General features: G+C 41.8%; 1 protein-coding gene across 6 annotated transcripts in view; it reads left to right on the top strand.

The window, feature by feature from the left end:
• COBL (cordon-bleu WH2 repeat protein) overlaps positions 1-27,563 on the top strand; it is a 612,569-nt gene that overhangs the window by 173,777 nt on the left and 411,229 nt on the right. For 2 of the 6 annotated variants that reach the window (XM_056520342.1, XM_056520339.1), the window contains exons 1-2: positions 16,924-17,096; positions 24,555-24,755. In XM_056520342.1, coding sequence (XP_056376317.1) covers positions 16,924-17,096; positions 24,555-24,755 — 374 coding nt within the window. Of the gene's footprint in view, positions 1-16,923; positions 17,097-19,355; positions 19,428-20,409; positions 20,961-22,100; positions 22,162-24,554; positions 24,756-27,563 lie in introns of those variants that run through there. The other 4 variants (XM_056520340.1, XM_056520345.1, XM_056520343.1 and 1 more) reach the window with 4 other exon arrangements.

Raw genomic sequence — 27,563 nt, 5'->3', positions numbered from 1 at the left:
GCTGGCTCCGATGGTAGGGGAGTGTGATGTGTTGTTCTGTACTGCAGATTGCACTCGCTCACCGGCTGTCTGTTGGTGGTATTATTCTGACACTCCGGCAAGAGTGTCAGTCAGCACGGGAGCGGCAGTAAGTCCGGCGGCAATGGTGCGCTCGGGATCGGCGAGTGATCCAGGGCTGACCTCTGCTGTCCATTTTAGGAACGATCCAGAGCAGCATATGTTTGCTATGGGGATTTTCTCCTGCTCTGGAAGTTCCTAAAATGGACAGCAGAGGTCCTCAGAAAGCACTGTGGTCATGACATCAGAGGAAATGCATTTCTTTTTTGGATTTCTCTTTAGTATACAGCCCCTAAAAAGTACTGGAAGGATTACGTTTTTTTATTTGAAGTGGTTTACAAATCTGTTTAACTTTCTGGCACCAGTTGATTTAAAAAAAAAAAAAAGTTTTCCACGGGAGTACCCCTTTAAAAACACTATGCCTATACTACACAAAATAAAGAGTAAAACACAACATATACACACACACTTACACAGTTAACCCACACCCCCAAATAAAAATCTAAAAACATCTTGTGCAGCTCTGTTTCCAAAACAGAGCCTCCAGCTGTTGAAAAATAACAACTCCCAGTATTTCCGGACAGCCATTGACTGTCCAGGCATGCTGGGAGCTTTGCAACAGCTGGATGCACCCTATTTGGGAAATACTACCGTAGGGTATTTTGGTGGCAGAGGCAAGTGTAATGCTTGCATCCAGGTCTGTCCCTATGCAAATCCCTAATTTAGGCCTCAAATGTGCATGGCGCTCTCTCACTTCGGAGCCCTGTCGCATTTCAAGGCAACACTCTTGGTCACATATGGGGTATTTTTGTACTCGGGAGACATTACGTTACAAATTTTGGGGGTCTTTTTCTCCTTTATAAAAAGGTAAAGGGCGGGTGTACACCAACATGTTAGTGTAAAAAAATTAAAACATTTTAGACTAACATGCTGATGTTGCCCCATACTTTTCATTTTCACAAGAGGTAAAAGGAAAAAAAAAAGACCCCCAAAATTTGTAATGCAATTTCTCCTGAGTATGGAAATACCCCATATATGGACGTAAAGTGCTCTGCAGGCGTACAACAGGGCTCAGGAGTGAAAGCGCACTATGTACATAGGCCTAAACTTGTGATTTGTGTAACAGAACTGGATGTGGATCCTCTACCTGTGTGGCTGATGACTCAGACCGTATCGGGGAGCGGAGTCTAAGGTGCCGCTGGTCTTCACCAGAGCCCGCCGCAAGGCAGGATGGGCTTGTTGCGGCAGGCGACACCCAGGTTCCTTACCCCCGACAAGGCTCGACCACACAGGTAACTGAGCAAGGCGAGGTACTGAAGGAGGAGGCTGTAGCGTAGCAGAAGGTCAAGGCAAAGGTTCGTAGTCAAAAAACGTAGCAGGAAGTTCTGGATAAACGGGTATGGCAAAACAGGCAATAGGGAATGCTTTCTCACAGACAATAGGCACTGAAGATCCGGCAGGGGGGTGTGGGAGGTGCAACATTTTATAATGTGCTGTCAGTTGTTTTTACTAATTATGGGCGTACTGGCCCTTTAAATTTCAAAGCTTGGGCGTGCAAGCGCACCCTAAGGGCCGGGGACTTGCGCGCCGGAGCTGAGAGAGTGAGAGAGCTGCGGGAGCGGGACGAGGTGAGTGACAGGCCAGGATTCGCATGTGGGCGCTTCCCGCGATGCGAAACCCTGCCCCGCCGACAGTCGGGGGCACGTGGACACTGCGCTCACGGACGGTGCTTGCAACCGGAGCTCAGTGTGTAACAATTTGCACAGGGGTGGCAAATTTGCACATGTGAGCCTATTTTGTAAACTACACATCTCAGGGAACATAACAAGGGGTATAGGGAGCCTTAACATCCCACAGGTGTGACATGCCCCCCAAAATCCATTTCAGCAAAATTTGCTCTCCAAAATCCCATGTTGTTGCTCCTTTCCTTTTGAGCCCTGTAGTGCGCCAGCAGAGCACTTTACATCCACATATGGGGTGTTTTCTTACTTGAGAGAAATTAGGTCCTTTTTTTCCTTTTTTATATTTTTATTTTTTTATATGGAAATTGTGAAAAGGGGGGTGATTTAAACTTTTAATATGGAAGGAGTTAATGGAGGTTTTTTTTTACACTTTATTAGTCCCCTTAGGAGACATTTAGGAGAAATCATTGATTCCTTTATGGGAGGGGGTGTTGCGCCCGCCACGCCCCCTCGTATAGACATTTATAGAGGGGGCGGGCCGTGATGTCACTATGGGGCGGAGCCTTGACATCACGATACTTAAAAAAGCAATAAAAAAGTCATATCAATACCAAAATGCTCCCGATACAAAAAACTGATTATTGGGAAAAAAATGAGCCCTCATACAGATTGGTATGCAAATGTATTATTTTTTTTTTTAAAAGCTACACAAATACTTTTTTAAGCGTATTGTAGCGCATTGTCCTCCCCTCATAAGTGCATACCACATACGTACAACTAAGTGGTGTACTATTTTGTTCTTGTTAAAGTTTCAAGGGCCTAGATACTGTGAAAGGCCAGTCAAAAGTACTCACCGGCTGGTGTACACAAATACTTTTTTAAGCATAGTGGAGCGCATTGTACTCCCCTCATAAGTGCATACCACATACCTACATCTAAGTGGTGTACTGTTTTGCTCCTGTTTAAGTCTCAAGAGCCTAGATACTGTGAAAGGCTAGGCAAAAGTACTCACCGGCTGGTGTTGTACACAAATACTTTTTTAAGCATACTGTAGAACATTGTCCTCCCCTCATAAGTGCATACATACATCTAAGTGGGGTACTATTTTGTTCCTGTTAAAGTCTCAAGGGCCTAGATACCGTTAAAGGCCAGGCAAAATTACTCACTGGCTGGTGTTGTCCACAAATACTTTTTTAAGCGTAGTGGAACATATTGTACTCCCCTCATATACGCATTAAGTATGTCAGGCAGAGAAATGCCAGGATGTGCCTAAATTCATCAGGCAGAGGTCTCAGCAGACTAGGGGCGAGTGGTAGCAGGAGTCTTAGCGAGAGGCCTGAGCTCCCGGTATGAGCTAGTGGTCGTGTCTCGACCAGCAACCCATCTGCTGTCATCGATTGGTTAACACGGTCATCCACTTCATCACAAGTGATATCTGACACCCCCAGACAACAGTCTGTGGTTTCCTTAGACACAACCCTCAGTTGACATGGCCTGCGAGCAGTCCCTGTCCTCTCTTTGCCTCGGTCCTATGCTGTTCCCTCCCGTACAGAAGTATCTTATGCTGTGGGTTCAGCTCCACTATTTAGTGAGGACGATCTAGAGGACAGTCAGCAGCTACTACCCATCCAAGAACTGGAGGAGACATCCGCCGCTTCCTACACTAGGCGGGCAAGTAGTGATGAGGAGAGTGGCGTGGGAGGTGGTGTTGCGAGCATTCAGGCTCCTGAAGCAGACACTGTTGAGGAACCTGAGGAGGACATCAGTGACGTGTAGACACAACTCGATGATGATGATGAAGCCGATCACACTTGGGAGCGTGGGTGCAGAAGGGGCTTCATCATCATCAGGAGAAGAGGGTTGCCCGTGAGGCACCAGCTGAGCCAGCAAGGTGGTAGAATGGTTGGCAGTCAGCATGATGGCAGAAGTGGAAAGTCTGGAATCAAACGTGCCCAGCATAGACCACCTGCTTCGCGGCAGCCTACCTTCCCGGGAGGTAAGGAAACAGGGGTTCCTGGAGTCGGTGGCAGTAGCAGTCAATCAGTGCGGACTGTCAGTGGAAAATGAGCTACTCGGCGTTGTGGCAGTTTTTCATCAAGCATCCGGAGGAGGTCAACCTGGCCACATGCAAAATGTGTCGGCAGAAGGGGAAGCGTGGTCAGGGCCCTGTGTTAACATATGCAGCATCACCATAACGCGGCCTTGGAGAACTGTGGCTCCAATGCGGTGGTCCAGCCTGTAGCATCACCCAGTGGCACGCTGCTCCCTGTTTCAGCCAGCCAAGGCTCCACCACCTCAGCTGAAGGGAGCTGTGTGTCATACCCATCTTCTGTCGCTCCAGATGATCCTGCTCCTCCTACTTCAAGTCAGTCATTCCGCCAGCAATCCATCAGCGAAGACATGTCCAAGAGACAACAGTATGTGCCCACTCATCCAACGGTGCAGAAGCTGTGATCCTGTCCAAGTTGCTGGTGCTGCACTCTCTCCCTTTTAAAGTGGGAGGACCTAGAGGGTCCAAAACGCATCTCATCTGCTTCACTTATACCCAAAGACCACTACACAACCACTGGATAGACGACCCTAATAACGGCAAGTTACGCTGTCATTAAAAGAAGCTGCTTCCATCACTAGAGCGCGCGCTCCTACGAGGTACCTGTGGACACCACTCTGAACACTGGCATCTCCACCGAGGGTGACCTGTCTGTCGGTGGGCAGACGCCGTCACCTACACCAGGACGAAGCCGAGGAACATCAGAACAGCACAGGACACTCACCCGAGATCTTTGCCAGGACGGGTAAGCGGTACATAGTACCAGCGCTTCATTCATTCATTCATTCATTCATTCTCTTGTGTTCGCTGAACCGTTAATATTGCAGCAAATTACTAACTTAATACTCCCAAGCCACGAGTGTGGTTCCAGGCTGTGCTGCTGTCACAGCCACCCAGCCTAAACAGCGCTCACTATCAGAGACTTTGAGCAACAAACCATTGTACTGGCACAGTGGGCTGAAAATTGGGGAGTGCAGTGCTTGAGAATGGACAGTGCTCCAATACCTCTACCTCAAGCCAGTTCATATCAATAGACAGTGGTTACTTAGTGGTGGAGCAACTGTTATAATTTCACCACTACTCTTTTGATTTTATATATTTTTCTTAAAGGGGTTATCCAGGAAAAAACTTTTTTTATATATCAACTTGCTCCAGAAAGTTAAACAGATTTGTAAATTACTTCTATTAAAAAATCTTAATCCTTTCAGTACTTATGAGCTTCTGAAGTTTAGGTTGTTCTTTTCTGTCTAAGTAATCTCTGATGACACGTGTCTCGGGAACCGCCCAGTTTAGAAGAGGTTTGCTATGGGAATTTGCTTCTAAACTGGGCGTTTCCCGAGACACATGTCATCAGAGATTACTTAAACAGAAAAGAACAACCTTAATTTCAGAAGCTCATAAGTACTGAAAGGATTAAGATTTTTTAATAGAAGTAATTTACAAATCTGTTTAACTTTCTGGAACCAGTTGATATGTAAAAAATACCTCTTTAATTCATCAATCAGGGCCTCTGTTTTTGTATGTTATAATTGTATTTAACCATTTAGAATAAACTACATTTGTACCTTGGACATCTAGCATTTTCTCTATCTCACTTCACAAATTTTTTATTTTTTATTTTTTTCCCCATTTTTTCTTTCACATTCATGACCACCTAACTTTTACTCAACCATCAGATACAATCAGTAGCTAATTCTCAACCACCTCACACTCACACGTTTGCCTCAAGTGAACACATATACCATCTCCTCTCAGCTAACACAATTATTAGCTGAGTACCTGCCATTTGTTAATTTTTCTTTACATGTCCTTTACAGCCCACTGGGCGAATGTGGTTCCTGCACAGCCACACCAACAGCAACTTGGACAGGTCACGCCGCTTCTGCCTCCATGCTCTCAGGCCGTTGGTCCTGTGACAGTGTGCAACTTCGCCTCCTCGTCCTCAGCCTCCACTACACGGGTAAGTCTCAGTGCCCCTCCAGCATACCATGTGTGCAGGGCACAGCAGTGTCACGCTGTTCTTCACATGGTTTGCCTTGGCGCACAGAGTAACACAGAGGAGGAACTGCTAAAATTCTTTCATCAAGAAATTGAATCATGGCTTACCCCATGAAAACTGGAAATGGAAACCATGGTGACTGACAACGGTAAGAACATCTTGTCTGCGCTGCGACAAGGAAGCCTGAGACATGCGCCCTGCATGGGACACGTGTTCTATCTGGTTGTCAAGCGGTTCCTGTAGTGTTCCCCCCATCTGCAAGATATCCTAACAATGGAAAGGAAACTTTGCATGCACTTGAGCCACTCATACACCACAAAGCACACCCTCCTTTAGCTGCAGCGTCAGAACGGCATCCCTCAACATAGTCTGATTTGTGACATTTCCACACGTTGGAATTCCACCCTCTATATGTTGGACCGACTATACGAACAGAGAAAAGCTATCACCAATTTCTTGATGATCCAAGCGAATAGGGGGACTCCCCTGTGTAACATCAATGTCAACCAGTGGCAGCTCATACATGACACCTGCCATTTGCTCAGGCCCTTTGAGGAAGCCACTTTATTAGTCAGTCACCAGGATTACAGGATGAACAACGTCCTTCCACTGCTTCATCTACTACAACACGTGTTGGGAACTATGGCTGGTCAGGGCAATGGAGACGTGGCGCCTACATCTCACGGCCACGGAAAACGTTACTAATTAATTCCCATAAAATTAACAAATCCACTCTTAGATTGAACAAAATGGTTTCAGACAATATTAGGGTATGGAACATTACGCCTAACAGCAGCTCCGATTCCACCAGTAATACACTTGTCAATTTGACCTTGCCATCTGTCAGGCATTTCACTCCGATTTCTAACCTTGACGTATGGGTAGAGAAAGACATTACTTTATCGACCCACTTATACAAAAATGATAAGCTTTTATCCTTTGAGGAATTACAAAATACACATCATTTACCGGACTCTGAGAGGAAAACATCTGAAATTATTGTTAAGCACCTTAAGAAATTCTCTAAACCTAATGTGCTAATACCTCAAAATCTGACCAACTTGATATGCCTATCCTCCGACTCCATTTCCAAATTAACAACTAGACCAATTTACCAGTTTTGCAATAATGATATATACATAAATAATAGTCCACAACACTCCAAGTGGGAAAAAGAATTAAACATTATTATTTCTAATTACTAATGGGCTCAAGCTTATCTGACATTAAAGAAGGCTACATCTTGTATTGGACATAAGGAGCAATTTTTCAAAATGACATCCAAATGGTATCACACCCCTGCTAAGCTTCATTCTATGATACCCACTTACTCCCAGTTATGCTGGCGAGGATGTGGGCAGGTAGGCACTATTAGCCATGTCTTTTGGACATGTCCTACGCTACATAACTTGAAAAAGGGCATTGATGAGTTAATAAAACTAATATCAAGTAAATCAGTTTCTTTGTCTAGCAAACTAGCACTTTTAAATATAGGCCTGCATGCTGTAGATTTAGAACACCTATCTGCCACATTTTAATAGCTTACAGGACACACATTGCAGCCAGGTGGAATACTCCATCCGTACTGGCTACTGCTGACATTATTGACGCTGTCAAGACCAACTGTTTCTACGAAATAACGTACGCATGGAAGTTGAATACCAGAGCTGACTGCGAGTCTAGATGGTGCAGCTGGACGAAACATTATCCACAGTCCTAACTATTGCACGTTTCACACTTAAATGGCGTTACTTGTGTTCCAGTGTTCATAGTACCGTTTAGGTGTGTAGACTGTACATAGGTCATTACATGATGTATGGTATATTCTCCACATACTTTATATGGCTGCCTGCTGCAGAAGCCACTAACATATATATATTTTTTTTTTTTCAGTTGTGTCACACAAGTAATTTTTTGGGTTTCGCCATAGTTTTTGTTGGGAAATGACTGATGTTATTACAAAGTAAAATTGGTAGCGCATAAAACAAGCCTCTTATAGGTCTGTAGGTGGAAAACTGAAAGCGATATGATTTTTAGAAGGTGAGGAGGAAAAAACTAAAGTGCAAAGAACCCTTAAGTCCTTAAAGGGGTACTCTGCCCCTAGACATAAGATGTCTGATTGCGAGGGTCCTGCCGCTGGGGACCCCTGGGATCTCGACTGCAGCACCCCGCTGTCATTACTGTACAGAGCTAACTCACTTTGTGCGTAATGACGGGCGATACAGGGTTTGGAGCATAGTGACATCACTGCTCTACCCCCTCGTGATGTCACGTTCCGCCCACTTAATGCAAGTCTATGGGAGGGGCCTCAACGACCCCTCCTATAGACTTGTATTGAGGGAGTGGAGCCGTGACGTCACGATGCTCCAGCCAGTGTATCGCCCGTCATTATGCACGGAGCAAGTTAGCTCTGTGCAGTAATGACAGCGGGGTGCTGCAGCCGAGATCCCGGGGGTCCCCAGCAGCGAGACCCCCGTGATCAGACATCTTATCCCCTATCCTTTGTAGTTAAATTTAAACATTAATGGCTATGTGCTGAACAATTTTAAGGGAACAGCAAAATCAACCCCTTAAGAGCTCAGCCTATTTTGGCCTTGAGGACACAGTAAATTTTCTTTTTCTCCTCCACAAGGAGCCATTTCTAGTTACTCAATGTCCCAGTGAAATGGGATCTCTCTACCCTCTTGTTTAACCCTACTAAAACAAAATGTTTTTATTAAAAAATACTTGCACAAAAACTCTTTAAAACACCTATATGGCCAGAGTATAAATATTAATGTGTGCCATAGGGCTGAATAGTGTATACCTCAATGGTACTTATAAGTGTACACTGTTAGAGATGAGCAAAGTGGATATGGTCCTAGGAAACTCTCTCCTAAGACTGTATCAACCTTTTCCAGCCCACTGGAGCACCTGAAAGCAGAACTAATTTATGCAGGCTAAAGTCAGCAACTGTCGAGCCAAGAAGTTTGGGACGAATCGTATCACTGTAACTTCGTTCATCTCTATACACTGTATTGCACAACCCTATTGGCCTCTTCTTTTGTCTTAGCAAATTGGTAGCTGCAGTCCACCAGCCTGCTTAAAGGGTAACTCTCATTAAAATACATTTTTGCTATCGCACTCCTTATGGTAAATAAAAAATATTTCTAATATACTTTGTTTTAAAAAAAATGAAGCTTTCTATGTTTTATTTGTGCTTAAAAAAGCTCAAGAGCACATTTTCCCCCATCTTATACACAGACTTAGGACCAAGGTCCAAACACAGAAAGTGCAGCCTTGAGTGCTAAGGGGGGTGTATCCAGCCTCATCCAATCATAGCTCCTCTCACACTTAACTGCCATATGCTGTTGGTTTGACCCCCCCCCCCTCAGCACTCCAGGCTGCACTTCCTGTGTTTGGGCTTTGGTTGTTAGTCTGTGTATAAGATGGGGGAAAATGTGCTCTTGAGCTTTTTTAAGCACAAATAAAACATAGAAAACTTCATTTTTTTTAAACAAAGTATATTATAAATCTTTTTTATTTACCATAAGGAGTGCAATAGCAAAAATTTGTTTTAATGAGAGTACCCATTTAAGGTACTTTGGTGACACTAGACTTTAAAATATTAACACACCTAGCCCCCCTAAGAGCCATAACTCTGTTATGTTTTCATCCTCAGACCCATATGAAGGCTTGTTTTTTTTGTGCAATCAATTGTACTTTGTATTGACACATTTCATACAAAATTACCGTATTTATCGGGGTATAACACGCACCGGCCTATAACACGCACCCTCATTTTTCCAAGGAAATTTTGGTAAAAAAGTTTTTTTTACCAAAGTATCCTTGGAAAAATGAGGGTGCGTGTGTGTGCAGGTGTACCTCGATAAACTGTTTCTGGCGGCTGTTGCAGTTCAATTATTTAAAGCAAGCGCTTTAAATCATTGACGTGCAGTGGCTTCTGTGGGGCCAGAGTGCCGCTGCTCCATTCCCTCCCTGTCCCCGGTTTTATAGTTAAATATCCCGCCACCGCCACTGCCCAATTCCCTCCCCGTCCCCGGTTTTATAGTTACATGCGCCCTGGGGACTGCGGTCCTTCATGCTCCGGAAGTCTCCTGATCTGTCACTGTGCTCCGCGCACTGACTGACGAGTGACGTCGTGTTGAGGACGTCACTCGTCATTACACAGCGCACAGTGACAGATCAGGAGACCAACGGGGCATGAAGGACCGCAGTCCCCAGTGCCCATGTAACTATAAAACCGGGGACGGGGAGGGAATTGGGCAGTGGCGGGATATTTAACTATAAAACGGGGACGGGGAGGGAATTGGGCTGTGGCGGCGGCGGGACATATAACTATAAAATCGGGGACTGGGAGGGAATCGGGCAGTGGCGACGGCAGGACATATAACTGGGAATCAGGCAGTGGCAGTGGGACTCTGGCCAGGCAGAAGCTGCTGCAGTTCAATAATTTAAAGCGCCTGCTTTAAATCATTGAACTGCAGCGGCTTTTGAGTGGTCACAAACATTCTATTGGCGTATAACAAGAAGATAGACTTTAGGCTAAAAAATTTATACGCTGATAAATACGGTATTTATAGTGGAAATTTGAAAAGAAAACCACAATTTTGCAACTTTTGGGAGGTTTCATTTTTATGCAGTTCACTTTACTGTAAAATATATGTTTGCATTCATTGTTCTGTGGGTGAATATGATTAAAATGATGCCCAAGTTTAAATGCTTTTCTATTATTGTACTGCTTCTTATGATCCCCTATAATTTTCTTATTTTTCCATATATGGGGCTGTATGAGGGCAAATTTTTTGTGCTGTAATTTTTTGTATTTATGGGAACCACTTTTGCGTATATGTTACTTTTTGATCACTTTGTATTCCATTTTTTTCTGGGAAGGGATGTGACCAAAAGTCAGCAATATTCGATTTTTTGGTATTTTTTAATATTTATGTCATTCACCGGACTGGATTGTTAACACTATACAGTATTTTAATAGATCGGTATTTACTAGGGGTGCCAAAGATGTTTGTTTATAAACTTGATTGTTTAACATTTTTTTATTTGTAGCATGAAAAAAGCTCTTTTTTTTTTTTATATGGGGACGGGCTTAAAGGGGTACTCTGTCCCTAGACATCTTATCCCCTTTCCAAAGGATAGGGAACCGCTGGGAACCCCTGCAATCTCTCCTGCAGCACCCCGTGTCAACTTTGCTCTGTGCCTGATGACAGGCGATACAGGGCCCGGAATATTGTGACTCCAGGGCGGGAGATCATGAGGGGGCGCGGTCGTGATGTCACAATACTCAGGCACGGAGCGTACTTCGCTCCGTGCAGCAGATGACACAGGGTTCTGCAGGAGAGATCAGGGGGGTTCCCAGCAGTTGGACCCCCGCGATCAGACATCTTAACCCCTAGGGGATAAAATGTCTAGGGGCGGAGTACCCCTTTAATTACATTTATTAAAGCTTTTTTTTTTTTTACTTTTTTCTGTTTGTTTTTATTTTTATTTATTTTTATGTTTTTATGTTTTGATTGCTAATACTGTTCAGTGCTATGCAGACCTATGCAGTACTTCTATGGTCTGCCAGATCGCTAGATCGCTGGTCCTGGATGGTAGTAGGTGAGAGGAGCTCTGCCTGCCATCTTTATTTAGGGGGATTGCTGATGTCCATCTGATTCCGTTCAGTGCTGTTATACAGGCTGTGCACTCACACAGGGTAGGATAGGGGGTAAGATCATTTTCAACAGACATCCACTTTAAAAATGTTTTCTTAGAACAGGGTTCATTGGCTAGCAGCCTGTTATTCCCCAAGCAGTCTTGTCAGTAAGGGTCCTTTCACACTGTTGGTAGTGCCCGGCAGTGTGACAGCCGTTAGAAGGTAGCGGGAGAAAAATTTGTGCTTTTGATGTCTTTTTCCCCCGCCATCTTCTGGTGGAATACAGCCACAATAACCAATGTCAGAGAATCCCTGTATATGATATGATGATGATATAGTGCATAACAACTGTTTTTACTGCCTAAATCTAATCTAATATTATGGAAACTATATACAATTGATGTTCATGGGACTGCTGTCAGGTGTGTGCTACTGTACCTGTCAGCTTTGCTTGGTGGCTGTCTACAGAAGTGAAAACCAAAGTTTAAGGTTAGTGACAGCTACCAAGTAACAGCACTCGTCTTACCCTCCCGCTTTTAGTCCTGCCATTACATTTCAGAATTGCATCCACTTATGTATTGTGGGGAAACTGTGACAAGCAGGGACTGGATAATGTAATACCAAGAGCTGTGGAGGACTATGGAAAGTGAGTATGACATTTTTTTTTAAGGCATCAGGCATCTCTAGCCAAAAATATATTTCCTGAGAAAACCTCTTTAAAGTCTCAAAGGTTAAATTCTGGAGACTTTTGTATGGTTTACAGTCAGGATACAAATTTTTGTATCTATGATGTTACAAATCCACAACAAAGAGACCCCAGGGTGGGTTAGGGTAATAATAACCAAAAAACACCTTTGACCCTGGAAGACCCAGGGTCACTGATACCCTTATTAAATCCCACCCCTAAAACTTAACTTTTATTTATATTTAGATTAGAATTATTAAATAATAAGTATATAATAAATGATGAGTGTGTTGACTTAAAATCACGGGTTGGTGTGCTTTGTAATAGTATTTCAATTGTATCCAGTTAACCACTGTATATGTATTCAATATCGCAGGTGGGCTGCAGTACCACCATGGATTGCACACCAACTACCGCTAATTAAAATGCTGAAAATGCCCCCTCTACATGTTTCACTACTTCCGTAGCGTCTTCAGGAGGGAAAATGGGCATCAACTTCCTAATCCACCATCTCGGTATTTATACCTATTAGGACCACCCACTTACATCATTCCACCTATCATGGCTTCACAAGTTCCAGTACACCTGTGTACCTGTTGTTTGGACCAATCAGGTCCTATTCTCCAATATTACCTGTGCCGCCGTACATCCTATCACCATTCCTGGATCGCTGCCTCGTCATCATCGCCGACTCAGCGCTGGACTCAGCGCTGGGCGATGACGTCAGTGTCATCTGATCGCTGGCAGCCAGTCACGGTCCCCTTGCGTTCCACACATCCATTGTTTGCGCTCCACGTCGGTGCGATGTCTCACTGCGCATGCCCGGGGACCTCGGCTGCGCATCAGCATGTTTACAGGACTTAGTCCGATATCTACAAGAGGTACTACGCATGCTCCAATGTTAATCCAGCTTCAGAGACACTATTCTTCACGTTCATTGGTACCTGACCATTATCTAGAATTGGGATGTTTTGATGGTAATTGATTAGATGTTCACCATAGGGATATTCAGGACTCTATCATATATAGAATGCCCAGATCTAGATCATATCATATAGCATCCCTAATTGTATGTATTTAAATTGTAAGTTATATCAATACAGGTTTACCATCATTTCTAATGTCCATATGAATAGATGAATAAATCCAAATCTGGGTTCACTATATTGATGTTCCTTCCAATAATTGCATATACCTCCCCTCACATGTACACAGTGTGTCCACATGTTATCCATGGTATAGCATCAATCCCTGCACTGTGCACCCCGAGTTGCATTCGAGGGGGTCCGATTAGGGCATACTCTTGGGCATGTATATAATAGATCAATCAAATTAGATATAAAATATATACCCCTAAGTTTTCTAATCATACGACTGTTTCCTCCATTAGATATGGTGTATCTCCATCTGGCGACCCCCACTCGGACCGCCCCACCTCCACTCCACAACTCCAAGTCCCTCCTCGGACCACATATTTTTCATGGTGAGTATCTTATGTTTTTATTCAAGATGTTATATGTATTTTAACTTATTGCCTCTATTGACATCACCACCAATTACTGAAGGTGACTGGCTTATGCAGTAGGATGTTTATTTTATTGATTGCTATATTTACAGGTAGGTATGTAGGTAGATTAATGTTTTCATGTATATGGGTTGTCCTATTGTTTATGGTGATCCTTTCCATTCTCACTCATTAACATAAAGCTATTAGTGTTCCTGTCTATTATTTCAATTCAAAAACGCCGCATAGGAGAAGCCTTCATTTAGGCCTTTTGGTGATAGACATTTAAGTCTATATATCCACTTAGCTTCTTCCCTTAAAAGCATTCTATCTATGTTGCCCTTTCTCGGGCCTAATTTCAGGTTGCAAATGCCCCAGAACTTTAGGCCAAACAGATTGTTACCATGCATAGCGTGCATGTGTCTTGAGATAGGTGTATCTGCTCCCGTCCTGATGTTGCTTAGATGTTGACTTATGCGTCTCCTAAACTCTTGCGTGGTTTTACCCACATAGAGCTTCGGACATTCGCATTGGGCAGCGTAGACTATGTTCCAGTAGACGCACGGGTTTATGAAATTCGACAGTTTGTAAATTGCAAAACAAAGAACATAGTCTACGCTGCCCAATGCGAATGTCCGAAGCTCTATGTGGGTAAAACCACGCAAGAGTTTAGGAGACGCATAAGTCAACATCTAAGCAACATCAGGACGGGAGCAGATACACCTATCTCAAGACACATGCACGCTATGCATGGTAACAATCTGTTTGGCCTAAAGTTCTGGGGCATTTGCAACCTGAAATTAGGCCCGAGAAAGGGCAACATAGATAGAATGCTTTTAAGGGAAGAAGCTAAGTGGATATATAGACTTAAATGTCTATCACCAAAAGGCCTAAATGAAGGCTTCTCCTATGCGGCGTTTTTGAATTGAAATAATAGACAGGAACACTAATAGCTTTATGTTGATGAGTGAGAATGGAAAGGATCACCATAAACAATAGGACAACCCATATACATGAAAACATTAATCTACCTACATACCTACCTGTAAATATAGCAATCAATAAAATAAACATCCTACTGCATAAGCCAGTCACCTTCAGTAATTGGTGGTGATGTCAATAGAGGCAATAAGTTAAAATACATATAACATCTTGAATAAAAACATAAGATACTCACCATGAAAAATATGTGGTCCGAGGAGGGACTTGGAGTTGTGGAGTGGAGGTGGGGTGGTCCGAGTGGGGGTCGCCAGATGGAGATACACCATATCTAATGGAGGAAACAGTCGTATGATTAGAAACCTTAGGGGTATATATTTTATATCTAATTTGATTGATCTATTATATACATGCCCAAGAGTATGCCCTAATCGGACCCCCTCGAATGCAACTCGGGGTGCACAGTGCAAGATTGATGCTATACCATGAATAACATGTGGACACACTGTGTACATGTGAGGGGAGGTATATGCAATTATTGGAAGGAACATCAATATAGTGAACCCAGATTTGGATTTATTCATCTATTCATATGGACATTAGAAATGATGGTAAACCTGTATTGATATAACTTATACATACAATTAGGGATGCTATATGATATGATCTAGATCTGGGCATTCTATATATGATAGAGTCCTGAATATCCCTATGGTGAACATCTAATCAATTACCATCAAAACATCCCAATTCTAGATAATGGTCAGGTACCAATGAACGTGAAGAATAGTGGCTCTGAAGCTGGATTAACAATGGAGCATGCGTAGTACCTCTTGTAGATATCGGACTAAGTCCTGTAAACATGCTGATGCGCAGCCGCGGTCCCCGGGCATGCGCAGTGAGACATCGCACCGACGTGGGGCGCAAACAATGGATGTGTGGAACGCAAGGGGACCGTGACTGGCTGCCAGCGATCAGATGACACTGACGTCATCGCCCAGCGCTGAGTCCAGCGCTAAGTCGGCGATGATGACGAGGCGGCGATCCAGGAATGGTGATCGGATGTACGGCGGCACAGGTAATATTGGAGAATAGGACCTGATTGGTCCAAACAACAGGTACACAGGTGTACTGGAACTTGTGAAGCCATGATAGGTGGAATGATGTAAGTGGGTGGTCCTAATAGGTATAAATACCGAGATGGTGGATCAGGAAGTTGATGCCCATTTTCCCTCCTGAAGACGCTACGGAAGTAGTGAAACATGTAGAGGGGGCATTTTCAGCATTTTAATTAGCGGTAGTTGATGTGCAATCCATGGTGGTACTGCAGACACCTGCGATATTGAATACATATACAGTGGTTAACTGGACACAATTGAAATACTATTACAAAGCACACCAACCCGTGATTTTAAGTGAACACACTCATCATTTATTATATACTTATTATTTAATAATTCTAATCTAAATATAAATAAAAGTTAAGTTTTAGGGGTGGGATTTAATAAGGGTATCAGTGACCCTGGGTCTTTCAGGGTCAAAGGTGTTTTATGATGTTACAAACAAACAATCTTGCACTAAGTGTTCTTACCAGCAAATTATCCTAACTCTGACAACAGTAGTGTATGGATAGGCCAATGCTTACCAAAATAATTCTAAGGTAAGACACTGAGCTACACCTGAGGGGAGCCCCTTTCCCCGAACAGAACTTCACCTGAAGCAGTAATTGCATGCACAGGGCATAGGTGGATCCTTTCTCTCCAGAAAATCTTCTTTGCAGGACATTTATGTAGATTTCCTTCAGTTTAACGTATAGATTATCAAAAACTGATGGAAAGCTAATGACAAATACTTTAAATGGAAGCTATTATAACCTATAAAGGACATATGTGTTAAACAGATGCATAACAGTTGTCATCCGTAGGCTATAATGACATCTGTTTAATGGATGTGTCATCAGAAAGCTCCCAATGTATCTGTGAAACAGCTCTTGTGTTAGTTTAAGGATGATAGATGTTTCCCATTGTATGCTCTAACTAAATGCAAATAAAAATAAAATCTGATGTTTGCAGGGCCAAGCAACCAGCCAGGCAGTAACTCTGAGTGGCTCTCCATGCCACAATATCATTTAATAGCTGTTGAGAAACTGAGGGTTGGGAAAATGTATGTACTGGGATGTGATTATAATAATTAGAATTAAACAAATTACTCATCGAGTGTTACATAAGAGTTTTGCTACCGCCTAAGGATGAGGAGGGCTAGAGTAACATCATTTAAAAGTCAACATTAATGAGTAACTATCGAACACAGGCGCTCAGAGGACTTTGACTTTCCTAACACAACAGACTGCTGAAATGTCATGTGTTGTACTGTGGCAGCCTGCACAGGACTATGTCTATTCAGATTCTGCCGTCTCTGGATTATCTGGAGCCAAAAAACTTTCTTTATCACTGGGAGATTTGACTGAAGGAACAAAGAAAACACGAGATATAGGGGTTACTCTAGGAACCTATATTGTCACTCCAAGGTATTGTGTATACTAGATGTATTTGAGTAGATTTTCTGAACAATAATAGCCTATTGTGATACAGCATCTTATAAAAAAAATATTATGAAACTGATTATTGTGTTTTTATATTTGTATTATTATTATCCTTTTATCTGATCATAATCTGCTAAATAATCTTTTGTTCTTTATTGACTGTTGTTTCACAATTAATAGTGTGTGTTAAATAGTTTATTTGAGTGTACAGCGAAGCAGAATCTGTGTGCACTATATAAATAAAGAGTTATTATTATTATATTTTATTTAGCTTAACAAATCAGCTTAGATTGTCTGTCTGTTATATCCTTTATGATAGTGATATCACATATAGTCTTTCTTCTCACCATATAAACAATTGAACACAATGAATGTCACCTGAGTGTGTGTATAGTACTGTCTCATGTTATTGCTTGATAATGCTAAAGAAAGATGAAATCTTGGTTAATTTGTTGCCTGGCAACTTGTGGTGTGATAAAGATAACGTGAACCTTCCTCATACCACTGCTCCTGGATATTCCCGACAAATATAATGGATTTGTAACTTTTTGTATCAATCCATGGAAAATATGCAACAAAAATATTGCATCTTCATTTAATATTTTTTTTCTGGCTGTACCCTACCACGGCTTGATTTAAAATACAGACCAAAAGATATGTTCACATTATTTATTCATGTTGGCCTGGGTACAAATTTTAAGAAAAAGGGTGAGTTCATAGAGCTTTTTTTTTTTTTTTCTACAAATACTTTCAAATACACTTCAATACTTTCTTTTTTCAATTGGGACTATTAAGTATTGCACATTGTAAGTGAGTCATGAGCAAATGCTTAAGCAAGAAGCATTAGCTACAGAAGAGGGTGTATCCTACTTCCATTGAAAAAAGAAGCAACCGTGCTTCGTATACTTATGATGTCTTATGTTTATATGCAAGTCATGATAGGTTATGCAGCTTTACTTCTGTATGTTCCCATGTCATTAGTACAAGGTGCTGTAAACTGTACATTTTTCAAATAATCATATACTTGTAATTCTTTATTGTAGTTATTGTGTATTGTGCGAGCAGTTGTATATTTGTTGTTGAGGTTTTCAGGCTTTCATGATCAGCAAGACATAGCTATTTACATTTACATATGGATAATAAGACCGCACCGGGGATCAACCTCTGTGCCTGTGGTTGCCCAGGCTGCCAGCCCATGGTAAATAAGCAGCAAATCCAGAAAATCACCGCACAAGCAGGTCTTGGATCAAGAAAAGCTGGTGGTTTTATTCCCAATTGGGAATAAAACCACCAGCTTTTCTTGATCCAAGATCTGCTTGTGCAGTGATTTTCTGGATTTGCTGTTTATTTACATTTACATGTATAAATTATTCAGCTGAGCTAAGGGAGTTTTTACACTGCTTTTTTAAGCTTTTTGAGCCAAAGTTAGAAGTAAATGCAGTATTTTTGATCCCCTTGGAATCCACCTCATGCATTGACGCAAGTTGAATGAAAAACTGCTACAAAAATCCGTGTGTGACATTTGGCCCCCCTTTCCCCCCAAATAAACCCCAAATAGAAATATAAACCTAGAAATGTGTCAGCAGATACGAATCATGTGGCCCATCTAGTCTGCCTAATATTCTGAATGCATATTTCGAAAAAAATGTCTTTAAACTGAAGCAGGTTCTCAATAGAATCCTCATTGGACCGAGGTTCCTACCCTGTCCCTGTCCCTTGTCAGCCTTAAGTGATTGCTGGGGGCCACGTCAACTCAAAAATGGAAGAGTGAGATATATAATGTGGAAAGACAAGAAATCAGGAATTAGTAATATGACACTGGTTTTATATCATCCAAACTGGCATTGTTCCATGGTTAGGATATGTCTGAAGGGTTTTTAGTTGTCAGTGCACATAGTCAGAACTCAGGACGGATTCTCTTTGAACCACACTAACCTATCAGATACAGTTGGATTTACTTGGTTTCCCATGTCCTGTAGTTAATGGGACTTAGCTTACCCATGAACAAAAGAGGTGAATAAAGGAAATACTGCATATATGTGCAGATGTGACATGTATTGCTGATATTTCGAGGATCATAGCCATCACTGTACAGAGAGAGATATTAGACAAACACTATACTATTTTCTGCTACAATGGGGGAGATTTATCAAAACCTGTCCAGAGGAAAAGTTACTGAGTTGCCCATAGCAACCAATCAGATTGCATCTTTCATTTCTCAGAGGCCTTGTCAAAAAGGAAAGAAGCGATCTGATTGGTTGCTATGGGCAACTCAGTAACTTTTCCTCTGGACAGGGTTTATATATCTCCACTAATGTGCGCTGTGTATTTTATTAATGTGCTCCTTTTGCAAGGAACATTTTTAATAGCAGCTTGGGACCAATTATCGCTTAGTCTGTTATTGAGGCATATAACAAGCTATCTCACCTGTTGGACTTGTATACCTTATAATTATGTTTGGGCGATAGCTGCTTTTTTTCTTTCTTTTCTTTTCTTTTTCTTTTTCTTTTTGCAAAATCTGTGTTCACAAACCAATGTCTATTATGTCTTGAACCAAAGCATTGCTGTCTGTCTGAACTATGTTATATGACTTGAGGAAGCTCCCAACACAAGTCTAATGTAGCCACAGGCCTCCATAAGGGACATAGAGGGGAATTTATCTTTTATGGTCGGCTATCCGTGCAGGTTTGGAACACAAATGTTGCTGGGTTTTTGATGTGCGTGGGACAAATTCATCAAATGTCACATGGCACTTGTTGCACAGCCACATCACCTCAGCATGTTACCAGTTTAGATGCTTTTGTATGGCTGGTGGCATATAGTCTGAGTTAGTCATGTGCAACAAATTTGCGACTTTTTGCGAAAATTTGCAACTATTAAATCCTTAACTACTGCAAAAATTCTTCTAAAGCAGTCCTGGTATTCTGTTTTGGTGCCAAGTTTGGTTGTATAAGTTATTATACCTGCTTACATACCACTCCTGCAGAGGCTGCTAAGGGGATGCTACTACTGGACGTCCTGGAGCATGGTGTCAGGGGTACTCATCTTTACCATCGCTGGAACCTGAGTGAATGGTCCAATCATGGTTCATTTTGGATAGTTTTTGAATAGCATCTTTATGATTTGGAAGTTCATTACAGGAATGGCAGGGGTCACTGTAAGGCATTGTGAGCAGTATTAGCTAAAATATATTAGCTTCTTCACCATGTGTACATATCTTCTTTGATTGCATTAGTGTTGACCCCTAGTTTCATGCCAAGGCTCTTTTTCTTATCATATATAATATATTTCACTTCTTTAGTTTGCATCATAATGGGCCCCTTTTTCGTGAATATTTTAATATATTTTACAACATACCTCATTAAAGTAATATTTTAGGTGGTACCTTTCTTAGTCAGTGATGTTTAGTGTAATAGGTGCTACTAGTATCTTTTGTATGTATTCTGTTCTGTTATTTGACCACACACATACATACCATGTGGTGTATTATATTTTTTGCATTATGTCTTTTGGACAACATATGACAATTTATGGCTGTATAGTGACTTTTTGGATGCATGTCAGGGAATACTCCTGACATATAACTTATATGACATATGACTTATAGAAGGAACAAGGTTTACACATACATTGAGGTTCTGTTTTCTTCTGCATTATGCAATTTTTGTCAGAGTTTTCAATATTGTTTTATGGAAATACAATTTCAGTCTCTAGAGCTATTCTTGCCATCAAAGATACCACAATTCTTATGAAATGTAATTAAACACCATTCTAAATCAGTTGGGTCCACCAAAATTATTGATCTGACATACAGAAAAGGGCATGGCTCCATAATAAACTATGAGAGAGGTAGGTATAACGCTTGTATGTTGCATAGAAACAACAGGCACCAGACAGAATAATTGTGATGGCTATATGGACATTTTTTTCACAAAGGGAAGCGTTAAGTTGTGTTGTGGCCATGGCATTGCAGGTCGCAGATGACCAAATGTTACTGTGTAGCCTTATTCTAATCCTTCCCTTCAAAACCCTTGTCATCCATAAACGTTTCTAATAGTGCTCCATGTAAATATGTATATTTTTCCATTTGAACCATAGCTTTACATCCATTTAATTTATTAACTTTTAACTTTCTAGCTAAGAATTCTTTCTTTGAGTTATTTCCATACTTTTAAAATATAAGTATCTCATAAGCAATATATAAGCCTCCACCGCCACTGATACGTATACAATTCACTGCGAGGACTGCATCTTAGAAGGGATCGCAGAGGTGATCGCAACCGAACATACCCGGGAGTGGTGATTACCTGTCATAACTGTCAGTATCTCTTGCTTAGTTGACAATCATCTAAGACCTTACTTGCTGCAGCAGTATAAATCTGTACAACTTGTTACAAATTGACTGCGCTAGAGACTCAAACTCAAAGTTTGTGTTGAAACAAAATATTTATGCTGGCCAGCATTTTCTATATCCTTTTCTATATCTATCGTTGATTAAGGACTGAAGGAACCTATTAAGAATCACTACTGCCGGCTGACTGTCTCACATATGGTTGCTAATGGTTACAGCCATTGAGTTGCTATTTGTACAGTTTGCGCTAATCGGAAAAGAAAAAAACAAGCGCATGAATTAGAGGAATTTATCTACCTTCCTATAGTGGTCACATTTTTTAATTTTTTAATATTTTATTATTTGCTGTATCATTTTATTGTTATACTTGTTGGAGTGGTGTCATCACAAGGGCCCTGTGCTACACCGATCTCCACTAGTTTTATATATATTAATAAATAGTTGTTTATTTATCAAACTATATCCTATGGCCATTTGTTCAAGACCTTGAGCCCCAATTTACCTTCTATTTACATTTAACTATTTTCATCACCTTGGGTATAGGTGATATAATTGGGTAGCCCAGGTCGTATGGTTATTTGATTGACAAGAGCCTCTCCAAACCCACATTGTAGTACCATTCTAAATCAGTTGGGTCCACCAAAATGATTGATCTGACATACAGAAAAGGGCATGGCTTCATAATAAACTATGAGAGAGGTAGGTATAACGCTTGTATGTTGCATAGAAACAACAGGCACCAGACAGAATAATTGTGATGGCTACATGGACATTTTTTTCACAAAGGGAAGCGTTAAGTTGTGTTGTGGCCATGGCATTGCAGGTCGCAGATGACCAAATGTTACTGTGTAGCCTTATTCTAATCCTTCCCTTCAAAACCCTTGTCATCCATAAACGTTTCTAAAAGTGCTCCATGTAAATATGTATATTTTTCCATTTGAACCATAGCTTTACATCCATTTAATTTATTAACTTTTAACTTTCTAGCTAAGAATTGAGTTATTTCCATACTTTTAAAATATTAGTAAGTATCTCATAAGCAATATATAATGTTGGTAATATGGCTCCAATTCTGTGCATTGCAGCTTCCATGAACATTATGTACATTACAGCCTAAATGCTGTCTGTGACACATAATATAATGCTTCATATTTGCATAATCTTTTCTTTTTCTTAGTGCACTGCATTCATGTGACGATTACAGTGAGACTTAATTACATAATTGCTTGGGGCTTATAATTTCAATACCGTTCTAAACCATTAATAAAAACGTGTGCATTTTGTGTGGGCTAGTAACCTTATCAATTGGTATTATTGTCCATAATTAATGGGAAACTGACAGCACCCACACTAACCTGAATATACAGGTAGATGCAGGTGACCCTGTTTCTATCTCGCCGTTCAGGAGATATTAATCTTGTTGCTACTATGGTTTTTTCTTAACTGCAATGGAGTCATGCTGCTGTATGTGCAATGCTTTCTCCTGCCCATTCAGGCCATTAACCTGCCCCTTCTGATATCTCTGCCCACTCCACAGACATTCTGAGGAAGAGGGATAAACCTTTAGAGGGGCAGAGTTATTTGCAGAAGGGGTAGCGTTATCAGCATCTACAGCAGCAGCCAGCCTCTGCCTAAATATAAGGATTTTTTGTCTTCTTTTAGCTTCTCAACAATTCTATTCAGCTATTTTGTAGTTCTTTTTTGTTTTTATAAGATGGATTTTGTGGTTTGTCAGTTTTTGTAATTGCAGTTCTTTAACCATAGTTGGCTACTAGAGAAAAAAAAGCTATTTGAATAGTCAGCTGTGCTCAAGATGAACATCTCTGTCTTGTACTAGCACATGCCATATTTTTATAACTGCTGTGCTATTTTATGCAGCTGGCACCCTCTATATTAAGATCAGTGTGTGTGGGGGGGGGGGGGGGGGGGGGAAGGTCAGACCTGCCCCAGTAATCACAAATTGTCCATCAATTGATTAGATCAAAATATATATATAATTTATTCAACATATTGGAACTGTATTGAAAATATTTACACAAAAAATACTTCTGGGTATTCTTCATTGAGTGCCAACAGATGCTGAATGTATGAAATTAAAGGAGATGTCCGGTGCTCACTTTTCTTATTTTATCCGTTCCGGGCTGAAAAATAAAAGAAAATAAATTTTCTCTTACCTGCCTAGGCTCCCCCGGTACTTCAGTACAGGTGTTCGGTCCCCAGGCTGTATTCTTCTTACTTCCTGTTAGCCCGGCACGTCACACAGAGCTTCAACCTATCACCAGCCGCAGCGATGTCCCGCCTCGGCCAGTGATAGGCTGAAGCTCCGTGTGATGTGCCGGGCTAACAGGAAGTAAGAAGAATACAGCCCGGGGACCGAACGCCTGTACCGGAGCACCGGTGGAGCGTAGGCAGGCAAGAGAAAGCTTATTTTCTTTTTTTTTGCAGCCCGGAACGGATACAATAAGAAAAGTGAGCACCGGACATGTCCTTCAAAGCATACCTGTCATATCACAAAAATAATGTTTGTATATGTTACTCAATATGTCATGCACATTGTTTTATATGTCTTTTTAATGTGTCTAGCTTCTCTATTTGGCTCACAAATCCCTCTGTTCTGCTGCCCACTCATTCTGACATCCATTGCTCAGGAAGGGGTATGTCCAAGGCAAGCTCTGGGCTTGCCCTCACTCATCATGCTTTCACTTCACTTCCTCTGTTGCTGTGCTGTGCTGGGTCTCTTTATCCAATCACTGCAGGCTACCCTTTAAACCAACCCCCTCCTCCCTGTTTTCATGCTGCAGTCTGATAGACAGAACAGGGGTGAGCACAGATAAGTCCTAGTCACATCCTCACTTACTTTGTCCCAGCCCTTACTTCAAAGATGATTAGTGGTTTATTTTGATAAGCCATGATTTCTATAAAAAGGTGCTAACATTTTCTTATGAAGTATATTAGAAAAGTTAATATTATTGCCAAGATGTACAACATATATACAGTTTTTCATTCAACTTTTAAAGTCTCCATGTGATTTGGAATATTTAAAATATTTACCATATATTTAATCAACTTTCTTGTCTTAACTTTTCTTCCAGTAAGAAAATAAAAGCCCGCGCTCCTCCTCCACCAGTACGGTCTACTAGCAAACCACGTATGGAGCACATGTCATCTTCAGAGTCAGAGGGAACAGGAAACCAAAACTCAGAAGAGTCTAAAGAAAATCTGCTTCATAAGAAGGTGGATCTCACAATATGTTTACCAGATGGGCAGGAAAAAACTGTGACTGTTGATGGAAGGTAAGTACAATGAAATTACTCAAATTTAGCACACTACTGAAAATCTGTACTTTGTTCACATCTTCTATTTCTGTCCAGAGGATCTGTCACAATTTCTGACAGTTTTGCATTCATCCTTTCTAGTCAATGGCCAATAGAACAGGATCTGCTGGAACTTTTTATAAGCTAGTGGGGTTCTGATGATATTTGTCATACTGCGCATCTGGCAGTGGGTTGTGGTTTCTATTATAAATGAGAATCGTAGCCCAACTGTTTAGATTGGTACAACAATATTTAGCTGATGGGGGAAATTTATCAAAACCTGTTCAGAAAAAGAGTTGATCAGTTGCCCATAGCAACCATTCAAATTACTTTGTTCACTGGTTTAGGATAGCATAATTTGCAAAAACAAAACATATTTTTTTTTATTACTTGTACAAAAAAATTTGAGCGATCTTGAGAGTAAATCAGGCCTTTTTCACAGTGCAGATTTAGTGATGTTTTTGATGTGAACCAAAACAATGATAGTCTTTCCTTTAGAAAGTACAGTGGTCCCTCAAGTTACAATATTCATTTATTCCAGGATGACCATTGCATGTTGAGACCATAACTCGATGGAAACCTGGTAATTGGTTCTGAAGCCACCAAAATTTCATCCAAAAATAGGAAAAAATGAGTGAAAAATAAGTAAATAACTAATACAGATAAAGCAAGTCCTTACATATAAAAGTAAGAAAGATCTGCTGGGAGCTGTAAATCACTGTCTATGCAGAGGACAGGAGATTCTTCAGGGTCCTGTACAGTACACAATGTCCTAAAATAGTAAAATGGAGCCGCCCTTACCTGTTGTCCAAAGGAGCAGCTAACCCTGGCACAGGTAAGGAGTAGTATAGAACATGCAGTACCTCCCTGTACTGTAGGAAGGTGCTACCAGACAACCAGTCACTGCACTTCAGTAATACAGGTGCTTTACCAGTAAAATGTCCATTCTGGTTGGTCCGTTCTTCCAGCCATTGACACATTTCACAGATCTGGACTGTCTGTAGCATTGTATTAGGGCTGGGCGGTATACCGGTTCATACCGAATACCGATTTTTTTCCCCCTCCCCTCACAATATGAATTTTGCCCATACCGCAATACCGGTTTGGCCCCTCCCCCCGCGAATGAGTGAATTATCCGCCGCAGCTTGCTGTCCCCACATCGGGGAACTAATCATATTTGACCCGCGAGCGCTATTCTACTCCCCCCCATATGAATTATCAGCTGCGCTGTCCCCACATCATGTCACCCACATGCGCTTCTCTGCTCATCCTCATACGATTTGCGGACCGCTGGCACTAGAAATCTGTACTACAAATAAAGCTGCAAAAATAAAAAAATAAAACTTTAACTTACCTGCCGACGTGGTCCCTCCTCATGGTCCCTCTGCTGCGGTCCTGGGGATGGGAACGTCACAGAGCCGTTAGCCTATCACCGGCCGCAGCGATGTCCCGCCTCGGCTTCTGATAGGCTGAGCCCACTGTCATGTAATGAGCATACATGACAGCGCACTCAGCCTATCACAGGCCGCAGCGATGTCCCGCCCTGGCCGATGATAGGCTGGCGGCTCTGTGACTTTCCCATCCCAAGGAAACTGCAAGAGGACCACAGCGCAGGACAGTGAAGATGGTAGCAGAGCAACGGGGGAACGTAGGCAGGTTAGTTAAAGTTTATTTTGTTTATTTTTGAAGCCTGGGAAACGTTATTTGTAGTACAGATTTCTAGTGCTGCGTCCCGCAACTCATAGGAGGATGAGCAGAGGAGCATACGCGGGTGACATGATGTGGGGACAGATGTGGGGACAGCGCAGCTGATAATTAATTGTGAGGGGGGGGCGGGGGGTGTTGGGAGAGAAGCGGCGCCCAGGTCACATGTGGGGGGCGGGCGGGGGTTATACCGTTAAATACCGTGAAACCGCCATCTTTTAATAAATTCCGTGATACACGTTTTTGCTCATACCCCCCATTCCTACATTGTATGTTGAGTCTGTTTTCAAGTTACAATGTTCCAGAAAAGACCATTGTATGTTGATGCCAGTGTAAGTTGCGGGATCACTGTACTCTTGACTTTGGCTTATAAAATTGCTCCTTCAGTTTGTGTCTGAGTCAACCAGGAAAGTAATAATTGAGGAATACTTTTGAGTTGGAATTACTTCACAAGCATTTTGAGACATGAGAAATGCCATAAGGCCCTCGAGAATTACTGCAGAGGACATACAAAAGTGGCAGATTTCTTGCAGAAATTTTTGCAAATGAAGAACACATTTCATATATCTGTATTGAGATGTTTACACAACCTGTACATGGATTTGTGGAAGATTAATTCTGAATATGACAGACCATAATATTTCCAACATATCTACTACATGCGAACGTACTATTAGTCTTACTTTTTTTTTTTTTTTTCATTTTTCTTGAACTCCAATTAGGCCATATGATGGGAAACTATGAAGCATTTAACATGTATTTTGGTGTGTAAAAAAGGTGCAAAGTTTGTGCATTAACCTCTTAAGGACCCAGGACGTACGGGGACGTCCCCGCACCCTGGGCCTTAAGGACCCAGGACGTCCCCGTTTTCCGGTCTCTGCCGCTCGCCGGGCAGAGATCGGAACTGGATGCCTGCTGAAATCCTTCAGCAGGCATCCAGGGCAAACGCCGAGGGGGGCCATGCAGGCCCCCCATGTCGGCGATCGCCGCAAATCGCAAGGGAAATCGCCCTTGCGATCTGCGGCGATACCGGGCTGATCGGGTCTCTGGGACCCGACCGCCCGGTAATTTCGCATGATCCCG

This window comes from Hyla sarda, chromosome 5 (assembly GCF_029499605.1).
Source record: "Hyla sarda isolate aHylSar1 chromosome 5, aHylSar1.hap1, whole genome shotgun sequence".
In the NCBI taxonomy this organism is placed as follows: Eukaryota; Metazoa; Chordata; class Amphibia; order Anura; family Hylidae; genus Hyla; species Hyla sarda.
The sequence above is the reverse complement of the archived record's forward strand: the minus strand, read 5'-3'. Positions and strand labels throughout refer to the sequence as shown.